At 37.4% G+C, this 27,958-nt stretch overlaps 1 protein-coding gene across 5 annotated transcripts in view; it reads right to left on the reverse strand.

Annotated features, from left to right (window-relative positions):
- Positions 1–19,338: 19,338 nt before the first annotated feature.
- Positions 19,339–27,958, reverse strand: part of LOC123087414 (uncharacterized) — a 32,983-nt gene continuing 24,363 nt past the window's right edge. The window contains exons 12-22 of one of the 5 annotated variants that reach the window (XM_044509418.1): positions 27,351–27,734; positions 26,844–27,230; positions 25,489–25,872; positions 25,027–25,413; positions 24,280–24,669; positions 23,584–23,973; positions 22,895–23,281; positions 22,223–22,612; positions 21,540–21,926; positions 20,377–20,442; positions 19,342–19,668 (exon numbers count right to left, since the gene is read on the reverse strand). In XM_044509418.1, coding sequence (XP_044365353.1) covers positions 20,419–20,442; positions 21,540–21,926; positions 22,223–22,612; positions 22,895–23,281; positions 23,584–23,973; positions 24,280–24,669; positions 25,027–25,413; positions 25,489–25,872; positions 26,844–27,230; positions 27,351–27,734 — 3,510 coding nt within the window. In that variant the 3' untranslated portion in view covers positions 19,342–19,668; positions 20,377–20,418. Of the gene's footprint in view, positions 19,669–20,060; positions 20,443–21,539; positions 21,927–22,222; positions 22,613–22,894; positions 23,282–23,583; positions 23,974–24,279; positions 24,670–25,026; positions 25,414–25,488; positions 25,873–26,843; positions 27,231–27,350; positions 27,735–27,958 lie in introns of those variants that run through there. The other 4 variants (XM_044509420.1, XM_044509417.1, XM_044509419.1 and 1 more) reach the window with 4 other exon arrangements.

Raw genomic sequence — 27,958 nt, forward strand, 5'->3', positions numbered from 1 at the left:
ACTGTTTGAATATTTTTCAATTTTTTTCACTCTAGATCTTAAAAGCCCCGTAACTTTTTTCTATTAGGTTTTTGAGGATTTTGCAAATGTTTAACGAGGTTCCCCGGTTAAATTCGGATGTAACTTTTCGAGTAGATGATTTTTCATATAAAAAACTTTTTCATCCGAGTTAGTATGCAAAAGTTATGCCCATTTTTACAAATTTCAGAGAGATTTTGCAAATAAAGTCAAAATTCACATTTGCAAATTTTCCCAACAACTAGACCACATATCACATGAGAAACTTATTTTCTTTTATTTTTTTGACATTTCCATTATTTTCTTTTATTTTTTTAAAAACTGAAAAGGCGATCTACGGAGGGGGGGGGGTAGAGTTTGAAAATGGGACCTTTAGTACCGGTTCGTGGCACGAACCGGGACTAAAGGTCTCATCCCCATTAGTCCCGGTTCGTGCCTCAAACCGGGACTAAAGGTCTAATCTTTAGTCCCGGTTTGAGGCACGAACCGGGACCAATGGTTGTGGGCCAGGAGCGAGGCCCATTGGTCCCGGTTCATCCCACCAACCGGGACCAAAAGGTCCAGATGAACCGGGACCAATGGCCCACATGGCCCGGCCGGCCCCCTGGGCTCACGAACCGGAACCGATGCCCCCATTGGTCCCGGTTCTGGACTGAGCCGGGACTAATGGGGTTATCCGGCCTGGACCAAAGCCCCCTTTTCTACTAGTGTATAACAGCCTTTCCATCATTTCATTCTTCGAGAGTTGTCTCGACCGCCATGTGGAAGTCATAGAACAGCTTATCCACATAGATTATTCATGTTGGGCACCTTTACATAAACTTTTGATCCGTTACCGATGATTTTTTATTCGCTAAACAGAAAACTTACTTAAATATCATCATTTAGACATTGCACCAGCATTTCTTCCTTTCATGCTTCGGAAGTTGTATGTCTGACCATATGGATCTCGTATAACAACTTATAACTAGTAAGCATATAATTTCATCACCAATTTTGTTCCCTTTTGATCCATCACTATAGATTTTCACTTCGTTCGAAACTGAAAACTTATTAATTAAGCGTCATCGACATCTCCCGAAATCGTTTCCACCATTTCATGCTTCGAGGGTAGTCCATGCATCTATATGCACCTCAGATAGCAACTTACCTATAGAAATCTAATAATTTGGTACATTATTAACCGTTTTGACCCATCATGGTAGATTTTCTATTTTTGCGAAACTGAAAACTTGTTTAAATAGCATTATCGATAAGTGATAGAAGCCTTGCTTCGTTTATTGTTTCGAAGTTGTCTATGCCGCCATTTGAAAATCCTACAACAACTCATATATGTAGGAGTCACATTATTTTCAGTAGTTTTTTATAACATTTTGATTTATTACTTTACATTTTCTCCTCCTTCGAAACTTAGAACTCATTTAAATAGGACATTAGACACATTATGACAGTCTTTCCATCATTCCATTCTTTGAGAGTAGTCTCGACAGCCATGTGGAAGTCATAGAACAGCTTATCCATATAGATTATTCATGTTTGGCGCCTTTACATAAACTTTTTATCCGTTAGCGACGATTTTTTATTCGCTAAACAGAAAACTTACTTAAATAGCATCATTTAGACATTGCACCAGCATTTCTTCCTTTCAAGCTTCAGAAGTAGTATGTTCGACCATATGGATCTCGTATAACAACTTATAACTAGTAAGCATATAATTTCATCACCAATTTTGTTCCCTTTTGATCCATCACAATAGATTTTCATTTCGTTCAAAATTGAAAACTTATTAATTAAGCGTCATCGACATCTCCCGAAATCGTTTCCACCATTTCATGCTTCGAGGGTAGTCCATGCATCTATATGCACCTCAGATAGCAACTTACCTATAGAAATCTGATAATTTGGTACATTACTAACCGTTTTGACCCATCATGGTAGATTTTCTATTTTTGCGAAACTGAAAACTTGTTTGAATATCATTATCGACAAGTGATAGAAGCCTTGCTTCGCTTCTTGTTTCGAAGTTGTCTATGACGCCATTTGAAAATCCTACAACAACTTATATATGTAGGAGTCACATTATTTTCAGTAGTTTTTTATAACATTTTGATTTATTACTTTATATTTTCTCCTCCTTCGAAATATAGAACTCATTTAAATAGGACATTAGACACATTATAACAACTTTTCCATCATTTCATTCTTCGAGAGTAGTCTGGACCGCCATGTGGAAGTCATAGAACAGCTTATCCATATAGATTATTCATGTTTGGCGCCTTTACATAAACTTTTTATCCGTTACCGACGATTTTTTATTCGCTAAACAGAAAACTTACTTAAATAGCATCATTTAGACATTGCACTAGCTTTTCTTCGTTTCAAGCTTCGTAAGTAGTATGTTCGACCATATGGATCTCGTATAACAACTTATAACTAGTAAGCATATAATTTCATCACCAATTTTGTTCCCTTTTGATCAATTACTATAGATTTTCACTTCGTTCAAAACTGAAAACTTATCAATTAAGCGTCATCGACATCTCCCGAAATCGTTTTCACCATTTAATGCTTCGAGGGTAGTCCATGCATCTGTATGTACCTCAGATAGCAACTTACCTATAGAAATCTGATAATTTGGTACATTATTAACCGTTTTGACCCATCATGGTAGATTTTCTATTTTTGCGAAACTGAAAACTTGTTTAAATACCATTATCGACAAGTGATAGAAGCCTTGCTTCGTTTCTTGTTTCGAAGTTGTCTATGCCGCCATTTGAAAATCCTACAACAACTTATATATGTAGGAGTCACATTATTTTCAGTAGTTTTTTATAACATTTTGATTTATTACTTTATATTTTCTCCTCCTTCGAAATATAGAATTCATTTAAATAGGACATTAGACACATTATAACAACTTTTCCATCATTTCATTCTTCGAGAGTAGTCTGGAACGCCATGTGGAAGTCATAGAACAGCTTATCCATATAGATTATTCATGTTTGGCGCCTTTACATAAACTTTTTATCCATTACCGACGATTTTTTATTTGCTAAACAGAAAACTTACTTAAATAGCATCATTTAGACATTGCACCAGCATTTCTTCCTTTCAAGCTTCGGAAGTAGTATGTTCGACCATATGGATCTCGTATAACAACTTATAACTAGTAAGCATATAATTTCATCACCAATTTAATTCCCTTTTGATCAATTACTATAGATTTTCACTTCGTTCAAAACTGAAAACTTATCAATTAAGCGTCATCGACATCTCCCGAAATCGTTTTCACCATTTAATGCTTCGAGGGTAGTCCATGCATCTATATGCACCTCAGATAGCAACTTACATATAGAAATCTGATAATTTGGTACATTATTAACCGTTTTGACCCATCATGGTAGATTTTTTATTTTTGCGAAACTGAAAACTTGTTTAAATAGCATTATCGACAAGTGATAGAAGCCTTACTTCGTTTATTGTTTCGAAGTTGTCTATGCCGCCATTTGAAAATCCTACAACAACTTATATATGTACGAGTCACATTATTTTCAGTAGTTTTTTATAACAATTTGATTTTTTACTTTATATTTTCTCCTCCTTAGAAGCATAGAACTCATTTAAATAGGACATTAGACACATTATAACAGCCTTTCCATCATTTCATTCTTCGAGGGTTGTCTCGACCGCCGTGTGGAAGTCATAGAACATCTTATCCACATAGATTATTCATGTTTGGCACCTTTACATAAACTTTTGATCCGTTACCGATGATTTTTTATTCGCTAAACAGAAAACTTACTTAAATAGCATCATTTAGACATTGCACCGGCATTTCTTCCTTTCATGCTTCGGAAGTTGTATATTTGACCATATGGATCTCGTATAACAACTTATAACTAGTAAGCATATAATTTCATCACCAATTTTGTTCCCTTTTGATCCATCGATACTATAGATTTTCACTTCGTTCAAAACTGAAAACTTATTATTTAAGCGTCATCGATATCTCCTGAAATCGTTTCCACCATTCCATGCTTCGAGGGTAGTCCATGCATCTATATGCACCTCAGATAGCAACTTACCTATAGAAATCTGATAATTTGGTACATTATTAACCGTTTTGACCCAACATGGTAGATTTTCTATTTTTGCGAAACTGAAAACTTGTTTAAATAGCATTATCGACAAGTGATAGAAGCCTTGCTTCGTTTATTGTTTCGAAGTTGTCTATGCCGCCATTTGAAAATCCTACAACAACTTATATATGTGGGAGTCACATTATTTTCAGTAGTTTTTTATAACAATTTGATTTTTTACTTTATATTTTCTCCTCCTTCGAAGCATAGAACTCATTTAAATAGGACATTAGACACATTATAACAGCCTTTCCATCATTTCATTCTTCGAGGGTTGTCTCGACCGCCATGTGGAAGTCATAGAACAGCTTATCCACATAGATTATTCATGTTTGGCACCTTTACATAAACTTTTGATCCGTTACCGATGATTTTTTATTCACTAAACAGAAAACTTACTTAAATAGCATCATTTAGACATTGCACCAGCATTTCTTCCTTTCATGCTTCGGAAGTTGTATGTTTGACCATATGGATCTCGTATAACAACTTATAACTAGTAAGCATATAATTTCATCACCAATTTTGTTCCCTTTTGATCCATCACTATAGATTTTCACTTCGTTCAAACTGAAAACTTATTAATTAAGCGTCATCGACATCTCCCGAAATCGTTTCCACCATTTCATGCTTCGAGGGTAGTCCATGCATCTATATGCACCTCAGATAGTAACTTACCTATAGAAATCTAATAATTTGGTACATTATTAACCGTTTTGACCCATCATGGTAGATTTTCTATTTTTGCGAAACTGAAAACTTGTTTAAATAGCATTATCGACAAGTGATAGAAGCCTTGCTTCGTTTATTATTTCGAACTTGTCTATGCCGCCATTTGAAAATCCTACAACAACTCATATATGTAGGAGTCACATTATTTTCAGTAGTTTTTTATAACATTTTGATTTATTACTTTAGATTTTCTCCTCCTTCGAAACTTAGAACTCATTTAAATAGGACATTAGACACATTATAACAGCCTTTCCATCATTCCATTTTTCGAGAGTTGTCTCGACAGCCATGTGGAAGTCATAGAACAGCTTATCCATATAGATTATTCATGTTTGGCGCCTTTACATAAACTTTTTATCCGTTACCAACGAGTTTTTATTCGCTAAACAGAAAACTTACTTAAATAGCATCATTTAGACATTGCACCAGCATTTCTTCCTTTCAAGCTTCAGAAGTAGTATGTTCGACCATATGGATCTCATATAACAACTTATAACTAGTAAGCATATCATTTCATCACCAATTTTGTTCCCTTTTGATCCATCGATACTATAGATTTTCACTTCGTTCAAAACTGAAAACTTATTAATTAAGCGTCATCGACATCTCCCGAAATCGTTTCCACCATTTCATGCTTCGAGGGTAGTCCATGCATCTATATGCACCTCAGATAGCAACTTAACTATAGAATCTGATAATTTGATACATTACTAACCATTTTGACCCATCATGGTAGATTTTCTATTTTTGCGAAACTGAAAACTTGTTTAAATAGCATTATCGACAAGTGATAGAAGCCTTGCTTCGTTTCTTGTTTTGAAGTTGTCTATGCTGCCATTTGAAAATCCTACAACAACTTATATATGTTGGAGTCACATTATTTTCAGTAGTTTTTTATAACATTTTGATTTATTACTTTTTATTTTCTCCTCCTTCGAAACATAGAACTCATTTAAATAGGACATTAGACACATTATAACAGCCTTCCCATCATTTCATTCTTCGAGAGTAGTCTCGACCGTCATGTGGAAGTCATAGAACAGCTTATCCACATAGATTATTCATGTTTGGCACCTTTACATAAACTTTTGATCCGTTACCGATGATTTTTTATTCGCTAAACAGAAAACTTACTTAAATAGCATCATTTAGACATTGCACCAGCATTTCTTCCTTTCATGCTTCGGAAGTGGTATGTGTGACCATATGGATCTCGTATAACAACTTATAACTAGTAAGCATATAATTTCATCACCAATTTTGTTCCCTTTTGATCCATCACTATAGATTTTCACTTCGTTCAAACTGAAAACTTATTAATTAAGCGTCATCGACATCTCCCGAAATCGTTTTCACCATTTAATGCTTCGAGGGTAGTCCATGCATCTATATGCACCTCAGATAGCAACTTACTTATAGAAATCTGATAATTTGGTACATTATTAACCGTTTTGACCCATCATGGTAGATTTTCTATTTTTGTGAAACTGAAAACTTGTTTAAATAGCATTATCGACATGTGATAGAAGCCTTGCTTCGTTTATTGTTTCGAAGTTGTCTATGCCGCCATTTGAAAATCCTACAACAACTCATATATGTAGGAGTCACATTATTTTCAGTAGTTTTTTATAACATTTTGATTTATTACTTTACATTTTCTCCTCCTTCGATACTTAGAACTCATTTAAATAGGACATTAGACAAATTATAACAGTGTTTCCATCATTCCATTCTTCGAGAGTAGTCTCGACCGCCATGTGGAAGTCATAGAACAGCTTATCCACATAGATTATTCATGTTTGGCACCTTTACATAAACTTTTGATCCGTTACCGACGATTTTTTATTCGCTAAACAGAAAACTTACTTAAATAGCATCATTTAGACATTGCACCAGCATTTCTTCCTTTCAAGCTTCGGAAGTAGTATGTTCGACCATATGGATCTCGTATAACAACTTATAACTAGTAAGCATATAATTTCATCACCAATTTTGTTCCCTTTTGATCAATTACTATAGATTTTCACTTCGTTTAAAACTGAAAACTTATTAATTAAGCGTCATCGACATCTCCCGAAATCGTTTTCACCATTTAATGCTTCGAGGGTAGTCCATGCATCTATATGCACCTCAGATAGCAACTTACCTATAGAAATCTGATAATTTGGTACATTATTAACCGTTTTGACCCATCATAGTAGATTTTCTATTTTTGTGAAACTGAAAACTTGTTTAAATAGCATTATCAACATGTGATAGAAGCCTTGCTTTGTTTATTGTTTCGAAGTTGTCTATGCCGCCATTTGAAAATCCTACAACAACTCATATATGTAGGAGTCACATTATTTTCAGTAGTTTTTTATAACATTTGATTTATTACTTTACATTTTCTCCTCCTTCGATACTTAGAACTCATTTAAATAGGACATTAGACAAATTATAACAGTGTTTCCATCATTCCATTCTTCGAGAGTAGTCTCGACCGCCATGTGGAAGTAATAGAACACCTTATCCACATAGATTATTCATGTTTGGCACCTTTTCCTAAATTTTTTATTCATTATCGATGATTTTTTATTCGCTAAATAGAAAACTTATTTAGATAGCATCATTTAGACATTGCACCAGCATTTATTCCTTTCAAGCTTCGGAAGTAGTATGGTCGACCATATGGATCTCGTATAACAACTTATAACTAGTAAGTATATAATTTCATCACCAATTTTGTTCCCTTTTGATCCATCACTATAGATTTTCACTTTGTTCAAAACTGAAAACTTATTAATTAAGCGTCATCGACATCTCCCGAAATCGTTTCCACCATTTCATGCTTCGAGGGTAGTCCATGCATCTATATGCACCTCAGATAGCAACTTACTTATAGAAATCTGATAATTTGGTACATTATTAACCGTTTTGACCCATCATGGTAGATTTTCTATTTTTGTGAAACTGAAAACTTATTTAAATAGCATTATCGACAAGTGATAGAAGGCTTGCTTCATTTCTTGTTTCAAAGTTGTCTATGCCGCCATTTGACAATCCTACAACAACTTATATATGTAGGAGTCACATTATTTTCAGTAGTTTTTTTATAACATTTTGATTTATTACTTTACATTTTCTCCTCCTTCAAAACTTAGAACTCATTTAAATAGGACATTAGACACATTATAACAGCCTTTCCATCATTTCATTCATCGAGAGTAGTCTCGACCGCCGTGTGAAAGTCATAGAACAGCTTATCCACATATAACGCCCTGGCCATAAGTTTCAGTCTTAACACGAGTTCACCTAAATATCATTCACATATATTTACTTGTTTGTATAAATAGTACTCCCTCCATTCCAAAATAAGTGACTCAATTTTGTACTAGCTTTAGTAAAAAGTTACTACAAAGTTGAGTCACTTATTTTTGCGACGAATGGTGTAATAAACTGGTAGTACCTATGATCCAAAATCTTGGTCCATATTAGAATTTTATGAGCCAAGTGTCTCTAATTTTGACCATCTATAAAGAAAATACTATCATCTGAAACATCAATTATATTCATCATAAAACGTAATTTTATAAAGTAATGTGAGGCAACTAACATGCACATAACTTCATGATCAATGTATCAACACCAGGACCGTGTCAAATCCTAAAAAAACTATATTCAGGAACTGATGAAGTATTCAAGTTGTATGTGTGTGTGCTTCAGCCTCTGTTAATCATGATAATAAACAAGACAACGTACGAGTTACATATTAAATAAATGAATAATATGCATGTGCATGATGTCTGCTTTAGTAGATAATAATTAGCGAATGGCTTTAAATTTCTCTACTACCATTTCTTTTTGGTGGTGCATAACTTTTATTCCTTATGAATATAGGTTATCTTTGGACTTGGGTCAGACAAATATTACATATTAAACTGTAGATATTTTACCCACGTTGATAACATGAAATTAACACTACTATATCAATGTGCAATGTACTTTCATAGTGTAGTATTACTTTCTTTTGAAGCAACAATTTTTTTTGTAGAATTGGATTGAGAAAGCTTGTTTCACCATGAAAACTAAAGCTAGTACAAAATAATACATTTATGGTCAGAAGGAGTATTAGTTTGGTTTGTTCGCTGAACTAACATATTATTAGTAAATGAAGGAACTAGATAAGCTGATCACCACTTCCAAATGTTATGTTCCCCTTATTCAATCTATACATTTAAACTGCTTGTAGGTACTCACTGCAGAGGAGAACGGACATGAGGTTGATGTGCTAAAGGAAATTGGGTTGCAAATTATTCAAAAATGTGACGGTTTACCACTCGCTATAAAAGTAGTGGGGGGACTTCTATGCAGCAAGGATAAATCACGGTTTGCATGGGAAGATGTCCTGAATGATGACATATGGTCAGTATCTCCAACATCAGATGAACTGAACTATGCAATTTATTTTAGCTACCGGCATTTGCCCCATTACTTGAAACAATGCTTCCTGTACTTCTCCCTTAACCCAAAAAGGTAGTGCTAGAGGTCAATGAAACTGTGTCCATGTGGATTTGTAAAGGATTGGTTCAAGGAGGTTCAAATAGCTTGGAAGAAGAAGGTAAAAAGAACTATAAAGAGCTAATATTAAGGAACCTTATAGAGGTCGATCCAACATTTCCTAGCCAACTAATCTGCAACATGCATGATATCATTCACTCCTTTGGTCAATTTATGGCTAGGGATGAAATACTAGTAGCTCACAATGGAGATACTGCTAGAGAAAACCTTACATCCTCCAATTTTCTTAGATTGTCTATAGAAACCAAAGGAGTGGGATCAGATGAAATTGAGTGGAGATATTTAAAAGAGCAGAAATTGCTTAGGACATTAATATTCAATGGAAACCTCAAAATTCAGCCCGGGGATTCATTGACTCACTTCCCAAGTCTACGTCTTCTGCATATAGAATCTGCAAATATTGCTGCACTAGTTGAATGTATTTACCAACTCAAGCACTTGAGATATTTGGCATTAAAGAGGACTGATATGTGTAGACTACCAGAGAACATCCATGAGATGAAATTCCTACATCATATTAACCTTCAAGGATGTAAAAGTTTTATGAAACTTCCTGATAGCATTATCAAGCTGCAAGGGTTGAGGTTCCTTGATATGGATGACACTCTTGTAAATAGTATTCCTAGGGGTTTCCGAGCTCTTACAAATTTGAGTGCACTATATGTATTCCCAGCCTATACTGATGGTGACTGGTGTAGTTTGGAAGAGTTGGGGCCCCTTTCCCAACTCAAGGAACTTTCACTGCAAAATGTAGAAAGTGTATCTAGTGCGATGTTGGCTACAAAGGCAATGGTAAATGCAAAGAAACATCTTACTAAACTTGCTGTAAAATGTGGTGGTAGAGTGGGAGATGGGTTGGTCCAAGGAGGAGTCTCTGAGTCTAAGGAGGAGGAGCAAATAATTGAGGCGGTGTTTGATGTGTTATGTTCTCAGCCTTGCATAGAACATATCTTCATAGAAAATTATTTTGGTCGTCGGCTCCCAGGATGGATGGCATCCACAGCTATGGTGCCTCAGGAGAGCTTGAGGATTCTAGTCCTCGAACACCTGCCTTGCTGCACCCAACTCCCAGATGGCGAGATGGAGTTGGCTAAAAGTGGCTAAAAGTGGACGAGGCTCCAGCAATCAAGTGTGTCGGTCCTGAATTCGTCCAACAGTACAATCAGCGTCACCATTCTTCATCTCAGTTGGCTGCTACGTCTCCCAGACTCCAGAAGTTGGAACTTCACGGAATGGAGGAATGGGAGGAGTGGGTTTGGGAGACGGAAGTGAAAGCTATGCCCTTATTGGACGTACTTCGCATCAATGGTATGCCTCCCGGTCTTATGTCTCATGCAGTGGCTTTGAAGAAGTTAGAAATATGGAATGTCCAACGTCTCCACTCCCTAGAGAACTTTGTTTCTGTAGTTGAGCTCGACTTGGCAAACATACCCGAACTGGCCATGATATCCAATCTTCCAAAATTACAAAAGCTTGGAATCAGTTACTGCAGAAAGCTCAAGACACTGAAGGACATGGATGCACTCCGGAGACTCCATGTGAGAGTTTCTCGCTGGGAAAATCAACTTCCAGTCTACCTGCAAACTGTAAAGCCAAGTCATTTGCTGCTGACCTGCAACCTAGCAGTACTCACTTCCATGGCTGAGGGTGAATCTAGCTCCGAGTGGGACAAGTTCAGTCATATCAAGCAAGTCGAGGCTTATGCAACGGATGGAGAAGATGAGAAGAAATGGTACATGCTCTACACATCTGAATCGTGCAACATACAGACAAATATTCATCGGGTAATACTTTGGTGTCTCTCTCTCTCTTTCAATCTAGCTAAAAATAATATTCTTCCTTAATGTTGTCTGTTCCATGCATATCTATTTTCATCAGTATGATATAGGATAGCTGAATGTATCTCCCACTGTTTTGTTTTGCTTGCCAGGACCGATTGGTGGAAGAAGAGGACTAGGATGAAAGGACCATATGATGCAAGGATATATGTACGTCTGCCGTTACCAGGGGCGAACCCACGTTGAACCACCCGGTGTCACTGGACACCGGGTAAATTTGACTCGCCCTTGTATATGATCCGCATGTTACGGCTAGGACACCGGTAAATTCAAGACATGGACACCGGCTGAATCGTAGGACTGAAAGCGAGCGAGCGACGAAGCACCCACCAGGCGTGGCCTATTTGGCTAGTGAGGGCCTGGTAGCAGCCCATTTGGCTAGTGAGGCGTGTGCCATCCCCCTTGCCGTTATTATTGATCGATTGGACCGATCCTCTGTAGGTGCGCCTGTTCGTGTTAGTCTGTTCGTTTGTCTCCTCACGCTAGAATCCTCCTAACGGTCTCATCCACATGCAGGTCGGTGGGTAATTCAAAGGAAAATATACAACATTTTTTTAACACAGTACATACACATGCGTTCACATATACATGCATACACTCATCACTATTAATATACATGCACACCTATCCATACGAGCACCTTCGAAAGACTAAGCCGGTATATCATCTTGACATTGACGAAATCACCTAAGATATCTTTAGTCGATGAGAACGTATCCTCACACTGAACGCGCATGACCAGAAATTCTGAAACTATCCAACCCTATGCGAGCACAGGATTTTAACCCTACAGGTTGGTTCACAAATATACAACACTTTGCAAGGTCACCAATCTCTCTGAATTATAAGTACTCGTATGTATATCAATTTTTTTAACGCGTATGTATTTTAATTTGTTACATCTCTAATTCACGTTTTCCAAATTATATGGGTATTACAGGAAAATTGGATTGCCATGACTTGCATATTTTCCTTAATATCGTCCATTTGAATTATTTCTCGACCATACAACATGAGTAAAACAAAGGAGTAAAAGCTTCACAACATGGAACACTTCATTTTGCTAAGCATTTTTACCGTCAAATATTTTAAATAGTACACATATGGACACCGGGACATTTTTATTCTGGGTCCGCCCCTGGCCGTTACAACTTCTAGTTTTGAGTATTCTTACCTAGTGCCATGACCATTCGAATCTCATGCTTTATATGATGATCCAGCAATGCAGGGCTATGAGGAAAGCATCAGCCATAATGCCATATAAACTTACCTGCAGAGATTCAGAGATGTAAATTTCATGGCAAACGTCTAGCTGGTGAGATTGGCAAGGATGTCCTTCTCCGAAAGCAGCTCAGGTTGCACGTTTCTCTGAAGCAGCTGCGTTTTTTTTTTCTTTTTTCGCGGGTGTCTTGTGTTGGTTCTCTGAAATACTATGCTTTTTTCGATAGATCAATCAATAGTATACTGGTATTTCAGCTTCGGATTTGTACTGCAACAACACAAATGACTGTCAGAAAGTGGAGTTTATTCAAGCTCCCGGCTGCTGAATTGTAACTGTATGTCATAGGAATTCAGAATCAGAGTGATGTATACTGGGACCAAACAAATGTTGGTGAGATCACCATGATGACCTGCTGACTGCATGTTCTAGCTATCTGTAGTTTCTTCAATCAGTGCAATCAAATTAAGTTCAGGTTTCTTCTGGGGCTCTGTCTATGCTCTGGACGGAAGCAACTAACTTGGGTTACAATTTGAAAAATAAGTTAATCAATTTTGAAAAACGTTCATAATTTTTTTTAAACGTTCATGAGTTTCAAAAAAATCAGTTCATGGAATTTTAAAAAGAAGTTCATCTATTTGAAGAAAACAAGTACGGATTTGGAAAAAGAAAATTAAGAAAAGGACAGTGAAAAAGGAAAAAAGGAAAAACAGAAATGGAGAAATGGATGAAAAACGTGTATGTCATCACACCTAGTGAGGTGGACGGGTTGGTTAGACGTCGGTCGCTGGTAACCCGCGACGCGGGGCTAGAATCCTAGCTGGCATAGAATTTTTGCAGTTTTCTTCAGTGTTTAGAAAACGAGAGAAAAAATAAATATGGACCGGCCCACGAGTAGTTGCTGCTAACCGGCGCCTGCAATGCTAGATAGGAAATGTTGGGAGGAAATGGGGATGCGCTCGAGCCAAGGACCTCCTGTGTGACGGTGATTAAATATGGGCCGGCCCACGAGTAGTTGCTGCAGCCGCCGGTTAGCGAAAATAAGTACAAACCGGCGCCTGCAGCGCTAAATAGGAAATGTCGGGAGGACGTGGGGACGTGCTCGAGCTAGGGACCTCCTGTGTGACGGTGATTCCTATATGACGCTCGTTAGCGTCAAATCCTCATAGCTTCGCTGAGAGCGAGACCTGTCGCTTCCACTTGGGCCGGCCCATGATTCAGCTTCGCACCTGTTTCTTCGTTGCGGTGGTTCCTGTTTCTTTGTTGCGGGATCCTGGGAACCTTCGTGAAGTTTCCTGGCCGGTTTTGGGAACTTTCTAGAAGCTTCCCTACATCTGTTTTTCCTGTTTTGGTTTTACTAGGTTTTATTCTGTTTTCAAGTTTTCTTCTTCTTTTTCTTTTCCTCTACTTATTTCTTTCTTTCTTTTTTGCTATTTCTTTTCTCTGTTTTACATTTTTTTACTATATAAAAATGTTCATTGTATATTAAAAATGTATTCAGCTTATATTATTAAGAAACTGTTCATCGTATATTAAGAAATTGTTCACCCTGTATTTTAAACTTGTTCATCGCATATCATGATTTTTGTTCAACGTATACTACGAAATGATCATTATGTATTTGGAAAACTTGTTCAGCGTATATCACAGAAATGTTCAGTGCATTTTTACAAATTGTTCAGCGTATATCACCGAAATGTTCAGTGCGTTTTTACAAATTGTTCAATGTATATTACAAAAATGCTCAATGTATCTTTAAAAATTGTTCAGCCTATATAAAAAAATTGTTCATGTTTTCAATTTTTGTTCACTTTTTTTCAAAATTCGTGTTTTAGAAGTTGTTCGAGTTTAGATTTTTCTTCCACGTGTCAAACATTATTGGCTTTTTTTAAGGAAATTTGTTCACACATTTTCCCAAGTGAAACTTTTTAAAAGCGGGTCCGCTTCTGTAGCTATTACTTAAAAGTTTGCGCTGCTTTTGACCAAGTAGAATTGCTAGCTCGACTGGTTAGCAACTGTAGTTTGCAGCGTGTGGGCGGGAGTTCCATTCAAGGATCTTGCTTAATTTTTGTGAGTTTTTACATTCAGCACCAACAAATGGGCCGGCCCATTTTGCGTGCTCTTCAGTGTTTGCTGTGATGTTTGCCGCTCACGAGCGTCCAATAGGACCACTCCAGTGTGACGCTGCTTGCGTCGAAGTCGAAGAGTAAGGGTTCACATAGGCGTAGCACACCTGGGCCGCCCCATTTGACTTTCGCGAGATGAAAAACGAGAAAAAAGAAATACACTCGCGCTGGGATTTGATCATTTGAACCAAGAACTTCACGGTGTTGCGCGCGCTGCCCTAGCGACAGCAACCAACTATGTATTGCGCTAAATGTGCAGTGCAAATGTAAAAGAAACAGACAACAGTAATAAAACTTAATTTACTAAAAAACTCCCAAAAACTAAAGTTCCCCTGAGGGATCAAAACAAGCACCTCCTCCGGATAGGGAACCAGTTTGCTAGCCACTATAATTCCTGGGAATTTGTGTATAAAATTTCAGCCCGATGTATATGAACTGTAAGATGCAACCAATTTAAGCATTTTTGAAGTTTCGAACATGATTTTTTATGGGAAAAGTGAATATTTTTTTAAACGAGAACATTTTCAATATTGTGAACAAAATTTTAAAACATCAAGCATTTCATGAAAACACGAACATTATTTGGGCTTCTCAGACATTTTCTTGCAAGAAAAACGGAAGAAATTGTTAACGACAACATTTTTCAAAATTAAGAACATATTTGTAAAAAATGCAACCATTTTTTCAAAAGAGAAAAATATTTTAAAAAAGAACATTTCTGAAAATTACGAACAATTATTTCAAAATTTGAATTTATTAAAAAATTGTAAACAATTTTTGAAAATGGGAACATTTTATGAGGATCTGAGTAATTTATAACTAACATTCCACACAATTTTTTAAAAACACTAACAAAATTAGAAAACACGATCATTTTTTGAAAATTATGAAACAAAATTTTGAACTCCTGAAAAAATGGAGACATGAACATTTTTTGGAAATCAGGAACATTTTTTGAAATTCCGAACAATATTCCACAAAGTTGTGAACATTTAGAAGAATAACGTACCAAACAAAATTAGAAAAATGATCATTTTTAAAAATTGTGAACAATTTTTGAACTCCTGCAAAATGGAGATTTTGTGGACAATTTTTGATACACGATTTTTTTAATTTGTGAACAATTATGTTTAATGGGAACTATTTTTCGAAATTTTGAACATTTATTGCAAAAGTACCAACAAATTGAAAATCATGAAAAAATTCGGATTTATGAGCAAACAATAAAACACAACGATTTTAAAAAATAAAAATAAAATTGAAGAAACAAAAGTAAATTTTAAAATAGAAAACTAAAAAGAAAGGAAAGAGAAGAATAAAACGAAATAGAAACAAAAGAAAAATAATCTGAAAAGGGAAAAAGAGAAAAAACAGGAAAATAAAAAAAAATAGAACAAGGAAAAAACCCGGATATGGAACCTTCTAGAAGTTTCCCAAAACCAGAAAAAACCGGTTGGGAGACTCTAGGAGTGTGTTTGGTTGTAGAACCAAGTGGAATGGAATGTAATGGTTCCATTCCACTGGAATGGAATGGTTCTGTCTTCGTGTTTGATAGAGCTAATGAGATGAAATGGAATGGTTCCATCTCAGTGTTTTGTTAGAGGAGCAGGATGTAATATGTGTCACTAATTATCATTTCCCAACTGCTAGTACGAGTGGTAAACATCGTTTAGCAACTATTAAATTTGTATCAACCAGTAATGGTACTAAGCACCAACAGTGGCGCATCATCAACTAGTAATAATTCGTATCAATCTGGGTGGAAGGATGCAAGGAATGTGATGCTCTCGCCGTCAAATTCAGAAGTACTCGTATCAATTTAGGAAAATCAATCAACTAGTAATAATTAGTATCAAGGTTGCTGCTCACGGAAATCGACAGGCACCAACGGCAGCGATGATAGGAACAAGGCACAGGAGAAGAAGATCCACCAGCATGTCGAGACGATGCGGCGACCAGCGATGACGAGAGGAACAGGAACAGCGGCAACCGCGTCCCGCTCTCTGATGATGTTGCTCCGCTGGCTGCTAGCATGCCGCCCGTTGCTAGTCGGCACCGAAGCGCGAGAGAGGTGGTTTGGGCGACGGCGGCGGCTTAGATCGAGGAAGGGAGCGACACTGAGTGGGGGGGGGGGGGGGGGGGCGCTGAGAGGGAGAGGCGCACGACATAGGTGGTTCTGCGTCGTTCGCTCGTTTTCGAGGAACTGGTTCGGCATAAACAGGGAATATGCCGTTCTCTGGAACGGATGGGTTCCAGTTCCTTTGACCAACTAAACACAGGAATGGGTCCTAGGGACGGAACCGACCGATTACATTCGACCCGGCGACACAAACTAAACACGCCCTAGAAGGTTCCCAAAACCGAGGACATTGAAACGCTTAAACGGGCTGGCCCAGTTGGAACGATCCCTCGAACTTCCCTGTGCGAAACCTCGACATCTTCTAGCAATGTGCGTCCAATAGAAAATTCCGTTCGAGCCATGACGACGACAACAACTGCAGATCCTTTCTAATAGTGAAAATAAAGATAGCAATAAACAACACATTTAGTGATCTAATCATAGCCATTAATACCTAATTACCAATGAATGAGATCATCCCTGGGATCTGGACATCGCCGTCGCCTCAGCAGCTCGATGCCACCCATGATTAAGGTAATTATGTTCGTCAAGGTAGGCTACTAGATATCGAAAAAGGACCGGTTGATGTTTTCCCCATTACTTTATAGAAGATGCAACTTCAAAAATTTTGCTGTATGCGCATGACTACTCTACAAGCTTATTTGGATATTAATTTATTTGATTGACTGGATGTGATCTGGAGGTGTGCTCAGTTTTATTTTAGCATGTTCAGGTTTAATCTGAATCGTATCTTATGTACCGTGGCCGTGGGAGGAGACCATTGCTGTGGAATTAGTGGTTTCTCCTGAATGATGGACTATGAAACAACAACATTACAAGTGAGTTGGAACTTTTGATAGCAGCTGGGTAGTGGGTCGGTTTAATTGATATGAATGGATTGTGCTTAGATTTTCAGATTTGTCCTCTTGCCGCTTGAGGACGAGGTATTTGTTCCCTCATCTGGTTACTTGCCTGTACAATTAACCACATCGGATTCTGTACAATTTTCAACCCATTTGTATGAAGAGATGAACCTGCCACTGCTGGTGTGAGACAGACAATGCCTTTTGTGCTACTTTTCTAAAGAAGATTCAAGTATGTCTTGACGCCACCGTTGCTGCTGCACCCATGACGTAAGCAAAGCTGTCGTCACAATTTGGTCGCCTAAGAAGACACAAACACCACAATTCGGCAAATGAAAATATGGGAGGTTTTGGCAACGTTTGCCCACGAAGAGGACACAAACACCACAACTCGGTGGCAGTGGCAAATAGGAATAGGGGATGCAGACACTGCAGATTTTCATGATTTTTAACAGAAAACAAATGGTGGAGTAATAAAAAATAGTGTTGATTTGGCAACGGGTAATATTCTTGCTTGATATTTTAAATTCATATTTATTCTTTACCTTGGGGCAAATGTTGCTTATGTCTTATAAATATATGTTGTTTAAACTAATCTAGGTTTTCTATAGTAGTCTGTGCAGTGTATTTGTAACTTTACATTGAGAATTGTATGTCAAGTATACTACATTATGTTTGCATGAATATGGGTCAGTGAGACTCCGTTTGCATTGTACACATTATTAGACCTCAACATGATGATAAATATAGGACTGCTAACTACAACCTCTGTCCTCGTTTATTGGTCCACTTCGTATTTTGTGCCAAAATTTGACCATAATTTAACTTGAAAATTGTTAACACATGTCATAAAAATTATATGTTAGATTTGTATTTGAATGTAGTTTCTAATGATACTATTTTTTGTGATATGCATTAACATTTTGTTAATTAAATCCATAATTAAAATTTAACACAAAATACTAAGGGGACCAATAAACCAGGACAGAGGTAGTAGGATAAACAAAAAAAATACTAAGGATACACATGGCGCATTTACTAACACAGTGATGGGCTCAATCTGCTGACAAGAGAAGCTAACAAATATTTCATGTGGAGGACTTGTAGTTATGCGACGTCTCATTAGGTCCTTTGACCGTGTGAGCATGGCCGCGTCACATTTTTGCCTCTTCTCTTTCAGAGAAATCACATAGAATAAATACGATGTGTATAGAAGTTGCGTCGCACAACACAATACCATTTTATTCCGCAGTTGCAAGCTGCAATTAGGCCATTTGCTGCCGGAGTGCAATTTCGGTATATTCTCGACTGTAAACTACAATACTCTCTTCATTGTTGTATACAAGGCCACAAACTCAGATTATAGGTAGCAAGGTAGAATGTAATGCCTACTTTACAAGCTAGGCTGTCTTTCGTTTACGGGATATTTAATACACTGCATGCAAAAGAAATCAATACTCTGCATGTGTTTTTTTCTCGCGCCCTCCCACGGAAAGCCAACTCACTCACACCTCTCAAGAGATAAATAGCAAACGAATAGGAGACTCTGGGGAGTGAGGAAGTAGCAAGCGTAATTATCACTGCATGCATGTAGTATTAAACATGTTTGCTTGTATGAGAAAACCTCATTAATTTTTGCCTCGTTTTGTATTAGTGGCCTTGTATAGATGCAATATGTATTTTTCATAGTGGTCTTATATAAGTAAGTGGAGGGAGTATCGATGGTCATTTCCATTTTAGTGCAGTGTTGCAGATGTTTGACATACTTAATTCACAGGAGGGAGGAGCAGAGGTTTTCTTGGTACAAATATATTAACCGAGGCTTGACAGCGCGTACTGTGGCCAACATGGCTACAAATGTATTGAACCTATTCTTTTGAATGCAATTTATATTTAAACTAACGAAATATAGATTCAAAAGGTGACCACGGCCTGCATGGTTCCTGCAGATGATCAGGATCCTGGAGAACCAACAGTTGTAAGGCTATTGTTATATTTTGCGCAAGACTTGTTGATTTCTATCTTGTCACGCCATGGGTCCCATGACGACGAGCCTACATAAACAAGATGACCCACGTCATACTAAAGGGGACAAGGGCAGCAAACTAGTAATATAAACACTTCCCTATAATACAAACAAACAGTTTATAATTGTTAAAACCCTATTTGGTAATTCTGCTCGTCTGTTAATTTAGTCTTATCTATCAATAAGATGGTCTATGTAGGAAGTCCCGTCAAAAAGAAATTAGTCCCTACTGAAACATGAGATTTTTTTTTCTAGGTAGATATGCATCTCATAGTCTATTAGCAGTAACCAATAACTTTCCAATGTAAAACGGCAGCGGTTAGCACCTGCAATCAGTAATCATTCCGTGATTTAAACTCACCCCTGGATGAATTGCACTTAATGTTAACCGCATACAATTTATCTTGGACACACCAAACAGCAAACGGTCAAATAATTCATTAACACAAGTTCCTGCATGCATCCCCGCCACTCGTAAATATCAATAATTGTGTTAGTTACCACGAGAGACAAACGGCTAACTAGGGCGTGAGATGGTACAATGCATTTACTGGGTCTGACACCAGCCGTATCTTGTGAGCAGTCTTTGAATTCCCACTACCTTATCTCTAACATTAATGGCTATAATAAGCATCAATCTAAATGCATGGGCTGACGGCCTAGATTACATCCTCGCATGCCACCATGTCCCAAAAATCCGCACCGAAGTATAGTTGTAATAAGAAAAAGGTATTACCTTCTCAAGCTTTTACATCCAAAAAATTTGACCAACCCAAGCCTAAGCTGAACTGCTTTCACCAGGCTGCAAACGTAGAAAGCCCATGGTCAGTTGTAAAGTTATCATTTAGCGTAATAGTTGCACCTGTATCCAGGTTTACAATTGAAGGCAGTCGAAACATTATAGTCTTGATAGTGTGTGTCTATTAATTGATGGGCAATTCCATTGCTAGAAACTATTGATTAAGAGTAAGGGTCAGTCGTTTGGATGTATATTAAGATATGTTGGAAGGGTTTGGGAGGGAAAGAAGGGCACGCAAATGGAAATTCAAAACCGATATACCACCGGGTGTTACGGGGCGGTACGCTTATGTCTCATATACTATCATATAGTAGTATATATAAGTTTTTATCATTGTAAGTATGTTCATATACTATATATAAGATACTTCAAAGTAAGTTAGATGAAAAACTTGCAAGTTGGCCCATGGTTTTAATATATTTGTGAAATACGTACATATTTGTACATAGAAAGGAGTATACGCAAAAAATGAGACATATTACCTAAAAATAGTATATATATAATACCTAAATATTCTTATATACTACATAGTACCCATTATATAAGAATGTTTAGATAGTATATATATATAGTATTTTTTAGGTAGTATGCATCGTATTTTTAGTATGCTCCATTTTACGTACAAATATATACATATTTTACAAATATAATAAAAATCATGGGCCAACTTGCAATTTTTTCATGTTACCCACATTGGATTGTCTTATATATAATATATGAATAATATATATATATATATATATATATATATATATATATATATATATAGTATCACATGGTAGTATATGAGACATGTGGGGTAAGTACCCCGGGTGGAGATGGATTTTTCATATATATATATATATATATATATATATATATATATATATATATATATATATATATATATATATATATATATAGGACTACTTTTCAGTCTCCTGGAATTATGTACTCCCACCTTCAATATATACCTCGTATACGCATCGATTATACCTTTTTATCATTCTCAATATACTTCATTAAATATTCTAAGATATCCCAATACGAATTTTGTTGAAAAATTATTATTTGCGACGGACTTTTTGTAATATATATTAGATGCTAGTTAAGAAACTCACCTCTGTGAAAACTATGGGTAGCTGCTTACTCTCTTCAGCATCGTCGTAAACACTTAAATCTGTAGCTTTGATACCTTCTGAAACAATGCCATACCACACACTATACACATCGTCTTTGCACAGCATGTCTTTTGATTCCTTTTCCTTCAGTTCCCTTCTTACATTGAGTACTTGTGTGGACCGTGGTGGCAGGATTCCTTGCCCGGGAGTTGTGTCGTACCGGGATGAATTGCTATCATTGCCCCATGCGTTAAAACCAATGCAGTGATCTGTAGCATTAACTATTTCAACTGAGCACAATTTTGACACCCTGTTGTTTGACAAGGTGAACCGGAGTTCGGGAGGATCAAACTGGATCAAATTCTCTGAGGTGCATAATAAGCTTGCCTATAAAAAAAGAGAAATGATGAAGCCATGGAATCAATATTCCCTCGTTTCTGGATAGTGGCACATTTAGCGTAATAGTAGTTACACTTGTATCTAGGTTTACAATGAGACAGTCAAAACCTAAACTTATACTTGCGAAATCATAATCTTGCTGGTGTACCTCTACTAATTTATTGGCAATTTCCTTTCCAGAACCATACTGATATATATTCAGTTACGATAAAAGGATTTGGGAGGGAAAGAACATGAAATTAATGAAAATATAGATAGATAAATTAGATAATTACGAAACTTACATTTGTAAAAACTATGGGCAACCGCTTACTATCTTCTTCATCCTCGCAGTCAATCAAATTACTAGCTTCGATATCTTCATTCACAATACTATTCCACAAGTAAAGGAAGTTATCTTTGCACTGCATGTCTTCTGATTCATTTTCATTTGCTATCATTTTTATCATGAGTACTTGTGTGGAACCTGGAGACAGGATTCCTGGGTCCGGGGTCATGTGGTACGACACCGAAGTACTCTCGTAGGTCCATGAATTGAAACCGACACAATGATTTGTAGCGTTCACTATTTTAATAAAGAACACCATGGGCACCTTCTTGTTTGTCAAGAAGGGGAAGTGGAGCTCTGGAGGATCAAACTGTAACCAATCGTCTGAGGTGCATAATAAGCTTGTCTGCAAAGAAAACAAATTAGAGAAAGAATGCGGCTGTGGAATCAATATTCGCTCGTTTCAAAATAGTGGCATATTTAGCTTAATAGTAGTTACACCTATATCTAGGTTTTCAATGAAGACAGCCAACACCTAAACTAAATAATCACGAAATTGTAACCTTGCTGGTGTACTTCTGTAAATTGATGGGCAATTTCCTTGCCAGAACCATACTGATATTTATTCAGCTATGTTAGAAGGGTTTCCGAGGGAAAGAAAAAAGGTATTTAGACTAAGGAGACTTACATTTGTAAAAACTATGGGCAAACGCTTACTATCTTCTTCATCCTCACAGTCAATTAAATCGCTAGCTTCGATGTCTTCATTGACAATACAATTCCACAAGTAAAATTCGTCTTTGCATTGCATGTCTTCGGATTCATTTTCATTTGCTACCCTTTTTATCATGAGTACCTCTGTGGAACCTGGTGTCAGGATTCCTGGATCCGGAGTCATTTGGTACGATGCTGAAGTACCCTCGTAGGTCCATGAATTGAAGCCGACACAATGATCTGTAGAGTTCACTATTTTAATAAAGCATACCATGGGTACCCTTTTGTTTGGCAAGAAGGGGAAGCGAAGCTCAGGAGGATCAAACTGGACCAAATCAGCTGAGGTGCATGATAAGGTTGTCTGCAAAAAAAACAAGAAAGGAATGCGGCTGTGGAATCAATATTCCGCCGTTTTGAAATAGTGGCACATTTACCGTAATAGCAGTTACGCCTGTATACATGTTTACAATCAAGACAGCCAAAACCTAAACTTACACTCATGAAATTGTCATCTTGCTGGTGTACGACTATTAATTGATTGGCAATTTCGTTGCCAAACCATAGTGATATATATCCAGTCATGTTAGACAGGTTTGGGAGGGAAAAGGAAAAGGTATATAAATGAAAATTTAGACGGATAAATTAGATTGTTAGGAAACTTACATTCGTAAAAACTACGGGCAACCGCTTACTCTCTTCAACATCCATGCAGTCAATTAAATCGCTAGCTTCAATATCTTCATTGACAATACTATTCCACAAGAAAAAATAGTCGTCTTTCCGCCACATGTCTTCTGATTCATTTTCATTTGCTATCCTTTTTATCATGAGTACCTGTGTGGAACCTGGTGGCAGAATTGTTGAGTCCGGAGTCATGTAGTATGATGCTGAATTGCTCTCATAGGTCCATGAATTGAAACCGACCCAATGATCTGTAGCGTTCACTATTTTAATAAAGCACACCATGGGAACCCTCTTGTTTGGTAAGAAGGGGAAGCAGAGCTCAGGAGGATCAAACTGGATCAAATAGTCTGAGGTGCATAATAAGTCTGTCTGCCAAAAAAAAAGAGAGAGAAATAATACAAGTATGGATCAATATTCCCTCGTTTCTAAATAGTGGCACATTTAGTGTAATAGTAGTTTCACATGTATCCAGGTTTACAATGGAAAAAAGTGAAAATCTACACTTATACTTATGAACTGTAATCTTGCTGGTGAACATCCATTACTTGATGGGCAATTGCATTGTCTTAAACATACTCGTATATGTTCAGTTATGTTAGAAGGGTTTGTGAGAGAAAGAACAATGGTACGTAAATGAAAATTTAAACCAATAAATTAGATCGTTAGGAAACTTACATTTGTAAAAACTATGGGCAACTGTATAGTCTCTCCAGCATCCATGTAAGCAGTTAAATCTGTAGCTTCGACACCTTTAGTCACAATGCCTTGCCACACATGAAAGACGACGTTTTTGCACTGCATGTCTCCTGATTCATTTTCCCGTGCTACCCTTTTTATCTTGAGTACCTCTGTGGAACCTGGCGGCAGGATTCCTTGGACTGGAGTCATGCGGTACAAGGCTGAATTGCTCTTGTAATTCCATGAATTGAAACCGATGCAATGATCTGTAGTGTTCACTATTTTAATAAAGCACGCCATGGGCACCCTCTTGTTTGGCAAGAAGGGGAAGCGAAGCTCAGGAGGATCAAACTGGATCAAATCAGCTGAGGCGCATAATAAGGTTGTCTACAAAAAAACAAGAGAAAGAATGTGGCTGTGGAATCAATATTCCCTCGTTTCTAAATAATGGCACAGTTAGCGTAATAGTTACTCATGTGTGCAGGTTTACCATGAAGACAATCAAACCCTAAGCTTATTCTCACTAAATTGTAATCATGCTGGTGCACATCTATTAATTGATGGGCAATTCCATCGCCAGAACCATCATGATTAAGAAAAGGATTAAATATTTCGATACGGAAGAATAGGATCAATAGTTAGGATAGATATTCGAATACATTTGAAGGGTCTGTGAGGGAAAGAACAATGGTATGAAAATGCAAATTTAAGAACGATAATGTAGATAATACTTGGGAAACTTACCTTTTTAAGAACAATGGGCAATTGCTTACTCTCATTTACATCCATGTAATTAATGAAATCGCTAGCTTTGACACCTTTAGTCACAATGGAATTCCACACACCAATCACGTCTTTGCATCGTGTGTCTTCTGGTGCCTTTTCTTTTGGCACCCCTTTGATCTTGACTGTTTGTGTGGACCGTGGTGGCAGGATTCCTTTAGAGGGAATTATGCGGTATCTTGCAGAATTGCGCGGGTAGACCCATGTGTTGAAACCAACACAGTAATCTGTAACATTGAATATTTTAACTGAGTACAATACAGGCGCCCTCTTGTTTGGCAAGAAGGGAAAGCAGAGTTCAGGAGGATCAAATCGGATCAACTCATCCGAGGTGCATAACAAGCTTGTCTGCAAAAAAAAATTGTTGGACAGGGCAAGAATATATTGTAATTAAAATTTGCCGTCCACAATTCGAGAACTTACCTTCTCAAAGACAATGGGCAACCGGGCATTGTCTTTATCAGGCACTAAATCACTGAGGTCGCTGGCTTCGACACCTTTTGTCACAATCACGTTCCCCATAAAGAACTTGTCTTCCCCCTGGATGTCTTCTGCTTGTTCCTTTTTCTTTAGTACCCTTCTTACTACAAGTCTTTGAATGGATCTTGGTGGCATAATTCCTCTCTGCGGTTTTGTGTAGTACGACGCCAAAGTCCCTTTGTCGATATGATTATTAAAACCTATTGAGTAATCTGTATTGTTGACCATATTAACGGATGCAACCATTGTCTTGTTTGGCTGAAAGGGGAAGCTGAGCTCAGGTGGGTCAAATCGGATTAGCTCCTCTGAGGTAGATGGTGGGCTTGTCTGCCAAAACAAATGAACACATCGGTGCTTTAATTTGGTCAGGTGAACAATGGGATCATACAACATCATCATCAACACAAGTGAGTATATTGTTAGTTCATCACACAACCATCATGACAGAAGGCGGGGTTGTGAAATGTTTTCCTTTTGACTCAAATGATGGTCTGCCATCTTTTTTTCCTTTCGCACGAATAGAGGATGTGAAATGTGAATTTGGGGTTTGGTTTGTCGTTACCCTTGCTCTCTCTTTTTTTCTCAAAAAAGGAATGATCGATTTGCATTAAGCAGGACATACGTACAGTGCAAGTTTTTCTTATTATTAATTGCTCAGATCAAGATATTACGGACTAAATACTTAAACAAACAAACCACCATTTATATTACAACTATCACGATTCTATACTTTTAAGAAATCACTTTTCAACCTGTATTATTTATACCATGTTTCAGAAAATATTTCATCTTTGGGACAATGATGATCCATAGGACACACTGACCTTGTCCGCAATATAATTGGTATAGATCAGGAAGCTACATTGTGATGCTATGTGCAGCTAAGCTGACTAGCTAGTTGTCCCGTAGGTCAAAATCATTGAAAATACAGTATAACTTTCGGAAAAAGTTGCGTCCAAGGAACTGCAATTAAACAAACCACACAGAATGTCATTCTGCAGGATATATTGCAATGAGTTCCGTGAGTTTAAAGTGAGCTCACTTGGAACAAACGATTAAGTAAAATAATTTAGTGTAATTTATGCACATGCATTCATGTTTAGAATCAAACAGTCAAATGCTAAACTTATACTCACGAAACTGTAACCTTGCCGGTTTACGGTTATTAATTGATGAGCAGTTCCATTGCCAGAACCATCGTGATCAAGAACAGGACCAAACTCTGGATACATATTCAGATATGTTCGAAGTGTTTTAGGAGGTAAAACCTTCTAAATTAGATAGTTTAGGAAACTCACCTTTGTATAAACTATGGGCAACTGCTTACTATCTTCAACATTCATGTAATTATATAGATCTGTAGCTTCGATGCCTTCCATCACAACGCCATTCCATACACCAAAGACATCTTTGCACGGCATGTCCTGTGATTCATTTTCTTTTGGTACCCTTATTACCTTGAGTTCTTGTGTGGACCGTGGTGGCAGGATTCCTCGGACCGGAGTTGCATTGTACCTCGCTGAATTGCTCTTCCTGTACCAATTGTTGAAACCAACATAGTGATCTGTCACATTGACTATTTTAATTGAGCACACCATACACACTCTCTTGTTGGGCAAGAAGGGGAAGCGGAGTTGGGGAGGATCAAACTGGATCAACTCGTCTGAGGTGCTTAGTAAGCTTGTCTGCAAAAAAAGAAGAGACACATTTGTTCGAGGAGCCCGAAATATAGTGTTTGCACAATACTCTGGTCCGAAATATATAATACAGAAATTTCCGTTGTACTATATAATTCAGATACTTACCTTCTGAAAGACAATGGGCAACATTGTATTTTCTTTATCAGGCACCAAGCGAGTGAGGTCACTGGCTTCGATGCCTTCTACCACAATCATGTTCCCCATAAAGAACTTGCCTTCCCCCTGGATGTCTTCTGCTTGTTCCTTTTTCCTTAGTTCCCTTCTTACTACAAGCCTTTGAGTGGATCTTGGTGGCATAATTCCTCTCTGCGGTTTTGTGTAGTAGGACACCAAAGTTCCTTTGTCGATATGATTGTTAAAACCGACGGAGTAATCTGTATTGTTGACCATATTAACAGAGGACACCATCGTTTTGTTTGGCTTGTAGGGGAAGCTGAGCTCAGGTGGGTCAAATCGGATCAGCTCCTCTGAGGTATATGGTGGGCTTGTCTGCCAAAAAATGAACAAGTCGGTGTTTAATTTGGTCGGGTAAACCATGGGATCATACAACATCATCATCAACACTAGTGGACTAAATTTTTAGTTCACCACACAACAATTATGGTGCGAGACTTGGATCATGCCTGATTTTTGGACTCAAATGATGGTTTGCCATCTTATTTTGCTTTTGCACAAACCGTGGATGTGAAGTGTGAAGTTGGGGTTTGGTAGTG

The sequence above is a fragment of the Triticum aestivum genome, chromosome 4A, assembly GCF_018294505.1.
Source record: "Triticum aestivum cultivar Chinese Spring chromosome 4A, IWGSC CS RefSeq v2.1, whole genome shotgun sequence".
NCBI classification, from domain to species: Eukaryota; Viridiplantae; Streptophyta; class Magnoliopsida; order Poales; family Poaceae; genus Triticum; species Triticum aestivum.